Here is a 15333-nt window from a genome sequence, read left to right as displayed (position 1 = left end):
GATGCACAAATTACTTAGATATTAGCAGAAGTCTGTGTGTTCTACTATATGCGCGCGTATATCGATTTTCATTATTAGCCTGCGTAGCAAAAATGTCTACCTTTCCTTTCAGTAAACCTTTTTTTTTTATTTACTTGTTAATAAATTTACAACATACGTTATAACCTTTGTAATTGCTAATTGATCCTCCACAAAAAATTAGCACAGACAAACTAGAAACTTGATAAATAATAAATACGTAGTGAATAGGAGTAATCATATATCCTATAGGAGCATAAAAAGTGTTGCGTGTAAAATCATGGTTTCAAATGAAATATGCGGCTGTTAGCCTCTATGCTGTAAGCTTTTGATTTCGATTTTGGAGAATAAAATACAAACTAAATTTACTCCGGTCGAGAAATGGGTAAATTTTTGACCAGAGAAATCAATAAGAAAAGGTGATATGTTTCATCGAGTATACAAGCCCATTAACTCGTTTTAGAGAGCAAATGTTTGGGCTCATACTGATTAGCTAGTCGATGGATAATAAAATGAAGCGCTTCGCTGTAATAGAGTATAGGGAAAGATTTTGGCGATTTCGGTGCTTCTATCGACGTCCTTAAGCTTAAGGATTAAAAAAAAATCAAAATAAGAAAGAAAGCTAATTGAAAATCTCAATAAACAAAATTTGAGATTTGGAGAAGACATCCCACGTATGCTCTAATGAAACAGGCATTTTACAGTTCGACGCCAAAAATGTTGTTATTTAAAATTGTTACTAAATCGAAATACCTGGGAAGAGTCGCGTTAATTTAACGTTACCCTAAGTTTCCTCAAATAAAAATTAGAAATTAGTTTTTTATCTTCACCCGTATGTAAGATCTTTATGAATAATAAAGAAAAGCATAAAATAATGCGCTAACCTCAATTGGGCATTGAAAAATATAAATATTACGCGTTTGGACCCAAATTTCACAAGAGATATTACAAAATTATTCGAATGCAACATGGCTTGTTCGGCAATCTCGTGCAACTTAAAAACCGCCACAAGCAACTTGTGTATACAAGGCAAAACGAAATATCCTAAACAGTTTGAAAAAATCATTTGACTGTTGAAAGCCTATAATTTATCTTTGTAAGCCACAGGGTAAGGCAAACGTATCTTAACACTTTGAAAAAAGGTCCTTTGACTACTTGCAGACCTTTTGGCAGTGTTTATTTTGTATTTACTAAAGTAGAAGGATATACGCAAGTTATTGCACTGAAGAGCGGATTTAACTGTGTAACCTAATTGTAACAGAAGCACCCTAACACCATCCGTATGATTTCTATGGTATTATATCTAAAATACTGTGGTCGTTCAACCGGTTTTATTAATTAATATCAGGATAGCACAGTTTAAGTTCTGTGTTGTAAATGTTTCAATTTATAATGAATACTGAGCTATGGAATTTTTTTAAAATATGATTATAGCATTCATACCGACGATTTCAATGTAAAAAAGTCTTCGGTATTATGGTTTTATGCGTCTAGCACTAAGGATCTGCCTCCATTAGAAAGTATATTGGTAGATATTGCTTAACTTTACAGATTTACGGAACGGCATGGTAAATATACTAGCACCTACTACCCTTTATATAAATTCCCTATATTTCCTTGATTACCCGGTTATTAATCCTTTTTGCCAATGCGGAAATTTCAATCGGCATTGCTCCATATTTGTTAATTGAATGGCAATGCACTCAGAAGATTAGTATTAACGATTCACAGCACTCTTCCATTTTATCACAAATATGCCTAAAGAGCAATGTGACTTCGAGACAAGATCGTCGTTCAGCTAAATGATAATAAAATGGTAAATTGCGCTTTTAGCATACACCACTATAGTACTTTCTAAAATGCTCAGAACATAGTGTTATATTACTGAGTATTATATTATACGAACTGGTATTAAGGTGTCCCTGCGTCGAACGAAAATTATAATTTGTGTTTCTTCCACAACATTGAGAGAGTAAATTGAGGATTTTTTAAGACTTTTAAATTGTGAAAAGATTCTTGCCCCTTTTCTGTATATCTAAACGATGCTACAATGAGTCTTTAGAGAACTTACGATAACGATAGAATAACGGTATTTTATTCTAATCAATCACAAGTGTGAGGTGTGAACGTGTGTAATGTCACTCATTCCTCATGGACATTGTGGCTATGGCGGCCGCGTTGCCAAATTTTATATCTCTCCATCGATAGCCCTTGTAATTTGCAAAACTCAACCTTTCAATTCGCAGCGACTTTTCAAGTGAATCGGAAACTCCTAATGGAAGATTTGGACATCTAAGTTCTGCCCTTCTTAAAGTCTCAATTGGCAATGGATGCGAGTTGTTACTGTAAAGGCGAGTATGTCTGCAGCTGGCTTTTTTCTGCTAGCGTGCTGACAAAACTTGATAGTGCTATACCGCGACTGACGTGCTAGAGAAAGAACTAAACTACGGTCTTGAGAACATATGTGCCTTACTTCTATGATAAAGCATGATAGTGGAACCGCTTTTAAGCAAATTTAATGTGTTCTCTCTAAGTGGATATTAGGGTTATGACGAAAATGCTGTTTGTCTAAACTTTCTCGGACCCCCTTTCTTAAACCTTGACAAAGGACAGCCAACAGAAGCAATTAAACGATTGTCAGGACGAAGATTGTCATAAGTACCCTTACCGTATTACTCTACTGAAGGAGACGGAAACTCGTGAAAACAGGCTCCGGCCCCAGAGAGTCATATAGCTAATACCGGCGTTTCATACGATCTTCAGTGTTATCCGCGATGTCTCGTAGTTCGGTGTACCTATTCTAGATAATATGATTTATAATAATAAGATTTACAATAGATTTAGGTGACGTTTTGCTGTAAGACCTCTGTCTCTCCCGCAAGATTTCCTTCAACAGTCAACGACGTGGCTTTGGACTAGCAGAAGAACGAGTTTAAGCTTCATTGAAAAGCCTTCCCATTTGGCTGGAGTTAAATTGCAGTGAATGCGCAAGACCTGACTATGCGGAAATTCGGAGAAGGACTAAGGTCTGCCAAAGTTTCCATTATAAAAGTACAAAATTTCTCGATCTAAAAAAATGCTGGATATTCGTAACTGACATCATGGTTCGTTCAAGATATATAAACATTGGGGCATAATAATGATCCTTTTTACATATGGGATCACATCTTAGCAAAAGTTCATCCATTATTCATTGTAAATACCCCAAATAAGACTTTGGTTTCGATGGTGGTGACGTAATTATTAAAGATCATTTAACCATCGATTGTTCGGCGGACAACCTGAATTTTCACTCTTCGTAAACTTGAGTTCGAATTCTGTCTGGATTGTTGAGGTTGTCAGGAGGACTCTCGTAAGATCAAGTGTCTTAACTATGGAGGTAAATGGATATGCTTCTTCCTCGTAATGTTTGCAACGTCGAACAACTCCTGATATTTTTTACCTGAAATTTTTGAGACTGACTGTCGGCAGAGCTGACGAGATTGCGCCTGACCCATTCGACGGTTGTAAGTGACAAGACTTAGTTTCACACGCTTTTGCGAGGAAACATTGACGTAGTGACTGGCGACGATAGGGATGTTGTAGACACTGCTGCCTATTAGTTGGTCTACTTTACGCGTGAAAAACAGCTGATGAGGTGTACCGCGACTCCCTTGGCAAAGGTCACCAGTGCTGTTGTGTCGGTTCAGTAAGTGATTCTGTTACATTTCCGCTTTCTTCTTGTTTTTTTTGATATCTAGCCATAAAATAGAATGCCCGTTAAAAAAATTCAAAGCTATTACACGTACGTAGCACACGAAGACATAAGCACTAAACAACTTGTTATAGCTAGACAGATTTATAGGCTGAAATTTTGTTAGTTATTCAAAGATCGAGAAAAAACGATTGTTACAAATTTAGCCAACTCACAGAAGAGGACTTATCCCGGCCCATAATTTATCCTTCAATAAATGGGGTACTTCCAAGGATACAATACTGTCGTGTTTAAAAGTTTTCAAAGGAGGGAAAGAGCATAAGCTTTTCCACATCCTATCATAACAGAAACACTAACCAAGGCTGGGCGTTACTATAACGACGCCAAGCAGCTCGTGTAGCGTCCAACTAAAGGATGGATTCTTCCTGGCGAGCGATTCCTCTTCCAAAGATTCCTTCAAAGGCGATAGGACTAGTTGGGATAAAAGTCAGGCATATAAGAACGACGGAGAACCTGCCGAAGCAGCGGTACCAGATGCTGTTCTGCCGATAAGCGCGATGATAAACCTAAAGAGAGAAGAGCAAACAAATGGTAAAGACGTACAGATCGTAAACGAAGGTATATATAAATAAGCTCAAAACAAAAGCGGGAACCAAAGAACCTGCAGCAACGACTTCGAAAACGACAACCACTGTTTTTAGGATATCCCCATCCGATCTGTTATTCTTGGAACGTGAAACCAAAAGTAAAGCGAACGAGGAACAAGGAAATAATACGGATAAGTTAGAAATGACCCCTCAGTGGGTTATAAAGACTGCTTCGAGAACTTCACCGCGTCAGTTCAATCAGTAAAAGCAAAAAAAAAAGTGAACAAAACAGCAATATGCGGAGTTCGATCGGCTTATAAGTCATATATCCACGGTGGCATTAGAACATCCAGAACTCTGAAATTGCCGATGTACATTTTTGATGCCGTTTCTGTGTCAAATGCGCTGTCCCTTTTCCCCAGATAAAAGTCCGTGTGATTTCAATTGCGATAGTTTCAATCTCTATGCAATGAAAGAGAGTACATCAAATATATACCAAAACATTATGTTTGTATTTTATATGGTTTAATTGTGTGACTTGCTGAACACCTCCAGACAGCCCAATAGTTCGACTCCGGCTTAGATTATTATTATCACTGTCACTAATCTATCACCATACCTTACCTTCTCACAGATTTTATTTCCTATCAGGTGCAGGAGTGCACCAATAAATCAATTATTTTTGTTGTTTTTGAACTACAATATATAGTGATAACATAGGTTTTTTTTAAAGTTCTTCGACCTTGTCTTTACATTATACAATTGTCTGTCGTTTTTGGCTTTTAGAAAAATGTAAATAAACAAATAGACGAAAATAGAAGTGATTCAGGATTCTCTTTTTTACCGCACTGAGACTAAACAAATTTTCCAAAATACGAGTACATCCGCAGTAGGTGAAGTAAACATCGAGTCTTGCAACGTTTGGCTACTTGAGGCAAATCGATTTCATTGAAGTTTTGTAGTTTTTTGCTGAAAACTTATTGTAGGGTGATATGTGAAAGCAAGTACTAATATAAATGAAGACGGAAGGTCTTAGTCATTCAATAAGGCAAGGTTTCTGCAGCAATCAGAGTTAGAGCTTCTAACTCTGGAAAGTTTGAGCAGTAAAACGAAATTAAAAGCACCAGCTTTTTCGACTTGTAGTTAATGTTATGTAAGCGGATTTGGCTGTATCTCTGTACTCAGGAGTGGCAATAAACTCCAGTTAAAGATGCTGTGTAACTAGTGGGTAATCAAAGAGCGAAGTTACCAAATTTAGCGGACCGCAGAAGTTCAATGAGTGCATTTAATTAATGATTATAATAATTTTTAATAGCTCAGAGTTCGATAACCAGCGACATCTTATCAACAGTCCAATTTTCAGCTATCCTAACTGTGAAAGTATCTATCGAATACAAAGTTGCAATGTGAACATATACAAATGCAGCTTGATATAGAGAAGTGGAAGTAGATGATAAGAGAAAATATACGTAAGTACACGTCTACATGCACGCTTCCGGATGATTATTGACCGTTCTATTCAGATTTCGCTGTCTTCGTAGACCAGGCTTATTGCATGTGCTAGAGATTAATTAAATTGAACCTATAAGTGAGGTAAATGTTATGTTACAAGAAGCCATATTAACTACAATGATCAATATAAATTGAACCTCAACTGCCGTCTAGAATAGGAAAGTAAAAATTGTATATACATGAATTTTGCTGCGTGTGCAGGCTTAGTTCACTGCAGCAGGATACAGGATCTTCCCGGCTAATAGCAATACATACAAGGCAGTATTTTCACTAAGATAAACCTTTTTATAACGAAACGTAGCCTTATTCAGAATCGACATTCAAGTTATGTATTATTTTATTTATTTAGCTGGTTTAAATTTTAGTGGAACCTCTATGTTTAATATTTCAAGATCATGTGAGGCTAGGGATGAGCTTGTGTGTTTCAGGCAATTTGTAGCAACACCTATTTATAACAAGAATTAAGGTAAAATAGGAATGACTATAGACTGAACGCACAAGCGTCAGTGACCTGCAGTCTATTCGATAAGTTTCTGTCGATCATATAAATTTTGGCCGGTACGGACACAAATAGCCCCAGCAGCAAGACTTCTCTAAGGAGAAATCAGCATCTACTCAACTCCTTCAAACGGTTTACGTTGGTCGTTACTTGTAAAAAGAACTTTTTTTAATCGCACAGGGTGTACCAGCGGAATATATTTTCTTATTCTGACTTCAACAAAAGTTATAATGCATTTTTTTTATTAAAGATCGTTAATCTAGATTAGTTCTTCAATTAATCATTTTGTAGGGTTGCTAGTTTTCTTTATTTATAGAACTTCGGAATTTTCTCATAATTTTTTTTTGTTGATATCAGTGGGTTTGATTGGGTTAAAGCAGGTAAAAGCGGAGCCCATGATGTATGCGGCTCTAATGTGCGCACTGCCGTATACAGAATAGGGCATTCAAATAAGCACAAATTTTGTTGGAAAGCTTTTAATAGTGGGCACCCGTTCATTTGCTATTTTTGGCACCGAGGAAAACCAATTTTTTTCTAGAACAAAACGACAAACTCATTACAACAAATGTAATATAATGTCTTGCCGTTTAATAACGTATAATAGACAACAAAGTTATAGTACTGTTATAGCCGAGTAGAGAATATCACGTTCTGAGCAGGGCCAGAAAATAGGGGGGAAATAGAAATATCTCTGCGTCGGAAGCATTGTGACAAGATAATGAATTTCCTTGGATCCCCAAAGGAGAAGACGTAGGCCCCCTATTTCGGCAACCTATTTTGAGAAATTCTAGGAGGATTTGCACGCAACAAGTGAAAAATAGTAAAATGGTTCATATTTTTCATCGTAAAAACATTAAGTACAATAATAGGTGGTAAAACTCAAGGTTTATTATCTCCTGACTTTTTAAAGATGAAACGTCAAGAAATTGGCTCAACTAGTAAACTAGTTTTGTATACTTTATAAATGAAAGACTAAGACCAGTGCATAGTTCTTAGATCTTCTGTCTCCTTGTTAAAAAATAAAGCGGTGCAATTAACAGCTTGTAGACAGACGCAGACGAACTTCGTACGAAAAGCAAAATTTTACTGCAGTGTATTGGAACACCACATACCCTTTTTAGAAAATGTCGATTTTAAACTATGTAATGTATGTTGTATTACAAATTATCCCATTTTCTTCTGTAATATATCCTGTGCTTTCATTATAATCAAACCATCACTTTGGTACCGTTAACCAGTTATATCTTATGAGTATTCTAGTTATTGGGTTATTCGAGATGAAACTAACGTTAGAGTTTTCATGTAAATAGTGCGCCACTTAGGACACTACGAAAGTATTTTGTAAATTCGATGTTTTTTAAAATCATATCTTGCGCCATTGTCTAAATCTCGAACCATTAAGCAACTTTTCTATTTAGATAATTCGTAAATCATCAACGATTTTTGAAATGACTGCCCAAAAAATAGTTTTCCCACCAGTTTTCATTGAAGTCTAGACTTTAAATGATTTTTTGCGAAAAGAAAAGATACTCTGTTATTTTATGCATTATATTTTTTCATGGAAGTATACTTATATGCAAAAAATCAGAAAGACCATTTTTGGCACATATTAAGGAATGTAGAACTATATGGACCAAAAGCTAATGCTGTCGTTAAAAACAATGTTATGGAAAAACCATAGAAACTGTATTCGTATATTATTCTAGGACTCCTCTGTTGTGTGACCGAAATGGACTTACTTAAATTCACTCATTTTCAAGAAAATAATAATTTAAAATATGTCATTTGCCATATAGACCCACAAGGTTGGGGTTATACAGCCTGGAGGTGAGCGTAGTCCGGCCACTAAAGATTTTGGACGAAGAAATCAGTTATTTGACAAAACTAAAAGAAAAATGCTTTTAAATATAGACAATATTCAGATTATGGCTGGAGAAGCCATTTGTTTACTATAAATTAGACAAGTTTACGATTACGATTCGTTCACTACAGGCCACAAGGCTCTACTGCGCGGTGTGAAGCCGTCTTTAATATATGTGTACACCATTCTCTGAAGCAGAGTTGACCGCACTGAAATCTATATAACTAGTATAATTATTTATGATTCTGGTATAAATCATTATGGAATATTCTTATTTATGATTTCATAATTATCCACGATAAGGTGCGTTTGAACAATGCATTATGGCAATAAGGTCATGGCAATGTGTTTCAAAGACTAATATGCCTGGCACGTTGTTCTGTGTTGTTGTACTCTGAAACCGTTTAGTTCTTTTAATTTCTCCATAAAATTAGCATCGAAGGCATCCGGTCCTATATGTTCTCGAAATGAAGTGTATACATATGAAGTGCCCAAGGTTATTGTGTAAGCTTGTTATATTGTAATATAGCTCAATATAATATAATGACTTCTACAAATTAATTCTTTTCAGCATCGCCTTTGAAGGCGTGGCTTTGGGACAGACGAAATGGTGATACAAAAAGGAAGTCCTTATTTCACTTCTTTTTCGTTCAACAAGAGTTCGATGAAATGCGAACATTCATCCGTCGCACGTAATTTTACCTTTTGTAATCTTATTAAACGAAAAAAATCTTGTGTCGCGAACAGGAGTAGATTTTTTAATGCGCGTGTATTTCAAAGGCTTGGTAATATTAAAATATAAACCTTCAATTGCTAGAAAAAAATCAGAATGGCTCATACAGCCCTGTTCCGAGTACCCCTATTTTCCCCTATATGTGAACTCTTGCTAGTGTAAGTATCCTAATATAAGATGCTATCTGCATCCCGAGGATATTTGAAATCAGTATATTTTATCATGCCATAAGGACCTGTCATTGATTGCACCTTTTTGACAAGCGTTAAGGCAGTTTTAGACCTTAGATATCTTTTTAAAACAAGCCTTGACGCTTCTATATAGCCATGTAATAAGTGACCATATCTGTGGTTTGATACGAAGTGTTCCAACTAATTTATTAATTAATACAAAGAAATATCCATCATCCTTTTGGGCCCTTATACTCGCGATGCCTGAAACGGTTGTAAACCTCTTTGCTTGAAATGAATATTATCCCCAGGGGAATTACAGTTTTGTTCCTTCTAACATATTTGACCAACTGGCTCTTTAGCTCGATCATTACAAGGTATAGTATAAAGGAGAGTTAGATCAAACACAGTGTTGTACGATAACCACGATCCAAGTGTAATGAAACTACGTAAATTTCTATTTGCAAACGTTTCTATAGCAATTCCTCAAACAAAGTCAGTTATCGTGTATTTTAGTCTCCTATAGTTTTGATAGTGAGAAAGAAAATAATGGAGTTTGAGTATTAAATTTATGAGACTATATCTTTGTATGAGTGATTTTTTTTGTCTTCTGTCGTTAAGCAACAAATATATATAAATTCATGCTGTATTTACACTTCAACCGTGAAGAGGTCTCTGTCTCGGCCAAACTTGGCTTTTGCAATGTCCGTAGTGTTAGGTATTTGTAGACCATCAGAAGCCTGGTCAGATACAGCCTAATGCTGGTTGTATGCATACACATCACACATGAATGGAGCGAAGGGAGGCAGTAGAAGAACGAAACGGCTTTTGTTTGTCCACCATTATTTCCTCTCCTTTAACATCAAAGGTAATACTAAATGTGCAATCGGCTAGTCCTAGCCATGTAGTCGCTTACGTGCGTACTACCAGCGTTTAAATTTGATCTCAACCAATGACTATCACTCGGTAGACCCAGTTACGACGGTAACATAACTCGTGTTCGCTTTATGTTCGCCTGTTAAATGATGTATATTAGTCCCAGATGTTGTTGTGGCTGATGTTGTTCCACTTATTTGTATAGGGATAGGTTGCTGAGAATGAACTCTACCCTGACGTAAACTCATACTTCCAATGGTGCCCGACGCGGAGCCGAAGCCATTGCCCTTGATTGCGCTTACATCAGCCAATAATAGCTCGCGCCGGATTACTTCATTACGTTGCTGTTCCTGTAAAAACCTGGTTTCCGCGTCAAGCTTCCGCCTTTGGGCAGCTATAAGCTCGCGTTCTTCGGCTAATCTGGAAAAATCGAGTATCTAAAAATTATTTCATTTGAAGATATGTCGTCTATGGAAGTTCAACAACTGACTATATTTAATTAACTGAAAATAAGCGCAAATTCATATAAGCGCTACAGGCCAAGCAGTAATGTTCGTCAAATAAACACAAGAACCTGTATAAATCGTATAACCAACCCTTAAAAAAAGGTATACATATGTTTATACGTACAGATGAAATAATTCTCGGAGATGGCGTATCAGTAGACTGGTGTCCTGCTACTTCGGCACGCCAATTTTACATCAGTGTGTCGCCAAAAAATTAGTGGGTAAGTTTCGAATACTCAGTAATTTTATAATTAATTGTATAATATAAGCAATGAGCCCGTCTACGCCTAACATCGTTTGCATCTTGACACTTATGATCGATGTAATCCAAAAACGGTTCTACTAACTTGGAAATTCTGGCTAAATAACAGGCGGACTACCAATGAATCAAGGAAGAAGAAACAATATATATATACATTTTTTTTTGTTTTTCCAGATCCCTTATCCTTGGGTTATACGGTCTTGTATATTATGCCTATGCATGGCTGTTGCACCTCCATTTGAAAATATAGCTTATTTCTCCTGAAGCTACCGTGTAACAAGGGTATCCGTTTTCGCCGATCCACTTTTGTCTCACCAGAATAAGCCTCTGTGGCCATTTGTCAACCTAATATATTTTACAGCACGCCCAGCAGCTCGTGGCTTCCTTCTAATAGCCACTTTTAACTTTAGTACAGAAAGTCTCACAAGTTCCTGGTTTCAGATAAACAACACTTTTGCTAAAGTTTATACTTCAACCATATTTCCTGCATGTGGGCGCCATTTAGGCTATATAGAGATGGCGGGCTGGGATTAAACAGCCTCCGCCAGTCACTCTCATATAAGAAAGAGATACTCTACGCTAGTAACGATATTCACAAAAAACTGATTTTAATAATTCAAAATACATTATGTCTAGTTATTGGCCATTAGTTTTTTAAGAAACTGCCGATTATTCTGCTCAGCATTGATAAATTTAAACTCAACAGGATACGTACGTTTCCAGCTAAGTAAAGCCGTTTATGTTTAAAATGGAGAAATATTCTATAGAATTTGGCTTCCTTGTCAAAGATTAAGCAAGCATTTACAAGGAGCTACAGATGCACTTACTGAGATAATGTGCAACATCTATAAGATTTCAGTCGAAATGCGTTCAGTTGAATGCATAGATGCTGTGACCATCAAAAAGCATTTATATATACATGAAAATTTTTCTTTTTTTCTATTACTGTTTGGTACTTTTGACCAGGCGTGGATAAAAAAAAATTGGTCTTTATAATATTAATACTCAAGTGGTACTATGAATTTTCCCATAATAAATAAACTTTTAAAACAATAATAACACGTCTTCTCATTTCCAACCTTTTTCGCCTTTCATCGAACATTTTCGCTTCGTAAAAATGTCTCTGTTTCTGTTCACGGATCATCTCTGTTTCGGCGTCAAGCTTTCGTTTTGTAGCCACTAAAACTTTTCTGACAAGTACAGCTGTCATAGTTGCCCGCGCGACTAAGCGACTCTTTGGCGAAGATGTGATCGCCGTGCCTGGCGCTCCGCTTGTACCAGTTGTGTTCGTGTCTTGAAAATACCTGTCATGAGCAAAGAGAGAAGGCGAAAAGCACATCTAAAGGCATTAAATATACGGATCTGACCAATTCGTATGATCATACATGTGTGCATTTTAAAAACAGAGCACGACCTTACTAATTACTTTAATTATATGTGATATCCATACTTATGACATTAAGGTAACGAACCTGAACAACAGCACTATTCATCTTGAACGTTAATTAGAGTGTCCGCTTCACTCAAGTCATTATGACAGTTAAATTGTAAACAGTCCACCTTTAAAAAAGGATCGCTATATGACACAAGGACGCATTCTTCTTATTCAACATTATTTTAAAAGCTACCTTACTACGGCTCTTTAATTACTTATAGTTTTAGCATACAAAGTGTCACAAATGCATCAACTATGGAAAGAATAAGTGGGGTTTTAGAAGACTTAGTAGATTATTTACAGTAGAAAAGCACGGCCGCCTCATGAATCAATACAAAAATTTATTCAAGCAACCAGACAGACAGGCGCATCCATGCCGAGCTTGTGCAACACCATGACTGGGCGATCTTGATTGGTCAAATCACCCAGTAGTGGTGGGTTGCGAAGCAGATTATAACGGCATCATTAAACCCTCATACAGCCCGTACTTCGCTGCCTTTATCCTAGTAAACAAAAAAAAGACACCTACATCGGATTTTGCTGACTCAACGTCACCATAAAACGATACACATAGGCGCGACCCTGAACTATTTTGACAACTTCATAACCCAGTCACCTAACTTCGACATCCGTATAACGCACCCGCAGAAAGTTTTGATGGCCATTGACTTTGCTGGCCTGCGTAAAAAACTGTTGCATATTTGCAACCCAAAAGATCAGTTGATAAGGTAACAAAGTTGCACCCGCCGGTATTCGCTGGGATCTTATAAAGGTATGAGTAGGGGAAACTACTTCTCTTGGTCTTAACTAACCATTCAAGAGGTTTTTACGCCTAGTCTCCTGTTATCAGGACTTTATACGGTACTTTACGCGAACCGCAAGCCTGTCGTTAGCACGAAGAACTTTGTTTAACACGCGAAGCACGATGGAGATTGTTGCAGTCCACACAAGAACCCACAGGAGTCCATCCTGTGCCACTTTTGGCAGAATCTGAAAACGAGCTTGCAAATGAATGGTATTGGACCTGGGCTAGAAAAAGTACTAGTCCAGGCAAAAAGGCTAATGTCGACCATCGAAAAGTTTCGACCGTATTTCTATATGAGACACTTCAAGGTTGTGATTGACAGCACTTCACTGAAGTATATGAGAACAGAGACGAACCTTTGTACTAATTCTGTGAGCTCTAACCCTACTTACGCCGTCTTAAATACGATCTACTTAAGGCCGTCCACAGGAAGGGGTGCTGGTACAAAGTCTCGCTCTCGAGTTTAATAAGGTTCGGACAATGCAGAGAAACAACCTGAGCATGGTAATCGCCAAATTGAAGGGAGGGACTCATCCTTTAACGTATGCAAGGACAACCTGATTTACCGGGTTGAGAAAGGAGAAATTCGGCTTCATTTTCCATCGTACGAAATGGAAGAAACTGCCACTTTTTGTCACTTGAAGAAGTAAGGAAGCGCACGTTGGTATCCAGAAGATGTTACTATACGCTTAAGGACGTTTCTGTATAATGGCGGAGCTTAGAACGCGGATTCGGAATATGTTGGCCCTGTGTAACTTCTACCAGAGGCGGAACCGAAATCCAGCGCGGCGTGGCGCTATGCATTTATTTTTTTTAATGCCGGTTTATTTTTTTTAAAATGCGTTTACATTTCATGAGTTTCCTTAGAATTCCAAACATGACGACTTTTTTTACAGGGAAAGCGGGATTTTTATTTCTTGGGGCGGGTTGCAGACTATCTCAAGAGAAACCACATCGGGCTTACGCAGCTGTTGGACACCTGCCATTCGATAAGCAGGTCGAGCATATAATTCGGAAAGTCTAGGCTCCCTAATGGCGGATAGACACAACTCCCTCCAGGATCCGCTGCTTGGGCACGGTTTTCGCTCAACATATCTACAAATGAGACCTTTAGGATGACCTTGGTAAAATTGCTCTTCGCTTACCGGGTTGTATTCTTTGAATGACATCCTTTCTATAAGGACGTTGCAAGACGGGATGTCATAGAATTGTGCTGAAGCGCGTGCCGTAGATATAAATTGTATCATAACTCCTATTATTTACTAAGTGGCCGAAAAATATTGGCGATTTTTAAGCCATGATTAAAACAAGTAATTGTTGTCTTTTAAAACAATATTGATGAACTAAATATGTGTCATTTTTTATCGAATCATCATATTTATCGAATACCTTCTGCCTTTTTTCTAGTAACATTATAATCTTAACACTGTAGGACATCTCTGGTTTCGGGGCTAATAATCGTGGCAAGTAATCTCTGCATCCCCCCATTGAGACTAAGTCAACATACTTGAAGTAGTTCTACCGAGACAGAGGCAGATAATGGTTTAATGGTCCGAGACCCGAGTTATATAGCAGACACAGTAAAATGTCTCATTCAATTTTCGTCTCTCAGTTTTCTCTCATTTTCACTGGATGGCTAAAGATGTGTGCGGCCTGGCATCTTCATAATGGATAACGACGCCCCTCGTTGAATATTTTGTTCATGGCTTGCTGTAATCTTGTCAGTTGTCGACAATAAACCTCCGAGTCAATCGTTTTGCCGGAAAAGCAGCAACTTATAATGCACGACTGTTTTTCGATCATACCAAAAACGTAGAATTACCTTCTTTGGCGTTCGGCTTTACCACAAACCGTGGAGGTTTACTTTACTTTCACCATGATTTTTCTGTCAATTCGTGAGACAAAAAATATCGGGCCTTTTTTGTAGTCAACTTCCTTCAAATGGTTTAAAACTTTTCGGTGGCAAATAATTAGTTTATTGGTGATATTATAGCTACTCACTTAATGTTTCATCGTTCCTGTTTGTAATGGATCAACCATCACTAGAAGCATTTTTCGCATAGAAATTTTTAGGACGAACACGACAAAAGCATTTTTTATTGTTTCTTTCAATAAAGTATCTTTATCATAAACAGCAAAATTTTTGATAGATTGGACCAGCATGTACTTTTAGCAGAATAAAGTTGTAAAATAAACCAGTTTTTTCGCAGATTTTATCTTAGAAGCCCTCAACGTTATTTTATCTTAGCGTAATCTCAAAAAAGGCATATTAATCGTTTTAACACGTTTACTACTGTCAAATATCAACCTTCAAATGCCGTCCACATCAACCCGGATCACCTGATTTATGTGACCTTAAAGCTATATAGCCAGAC

General features: G+C 37.2%; 1 protein-coding gene across 7 annotated transcripts in view; it reads right to left on the bottom strand.

Moving 5' to 3' along the window:
- Positions 1-9250: 9250 nt before the first annotated feature.
- Positions 9251-15333, bottom strand: part of LOC111273600 (uncharacterized) — a 22575-nt gene continuing 16492 nt past the window's right edge. For 6 of the 7 annotated variants that reach the window (XM_022855318.1, XM_022855323.1, XM_022855321.1 and 3 more), the window contains 2 exons: positions 11798-12022; positions 9251-10370 (listed from right to left, as the gene is read on the bottom strand). In XM_022855318.1, coding sequence (XP_022711053.1) covers positions 10034-10370; positions 11798-12022 — 562 coding nt within the window. In that variant the 3' untranslated portion in view covers positions 9251-10033. Of the gene's footprint in view, positions 10371-11797; positions 12058-15333 lie in introns of those variants that run through there. The other variant, XM_022855325.2, reaches the window with a different exon arrangement.

The sequence above is a fragment of the Varroa jacobsoni genome, unplaced genomic scaffold, assembly GCF_002532875.2.
Source record: "Varroa jacobsoni isolate VJ856 unplaced genomic scaffold, vjacob_1.0 scaffold_201, whole genome shotgun sequence".
Classification (NCBI taxonomy): domain Eukaryota; kingdom Metazoa; phylum Arthropoda; class Arachnida; order Mesostigmata; family Varroidae; genus Varroa; species Varroa jacobsoni.
The sequence above is the reverse complement of the archived record's forward strand: the minus strand, read 5'-3'. Positions and strand labels throughout refer to the sequence as shown.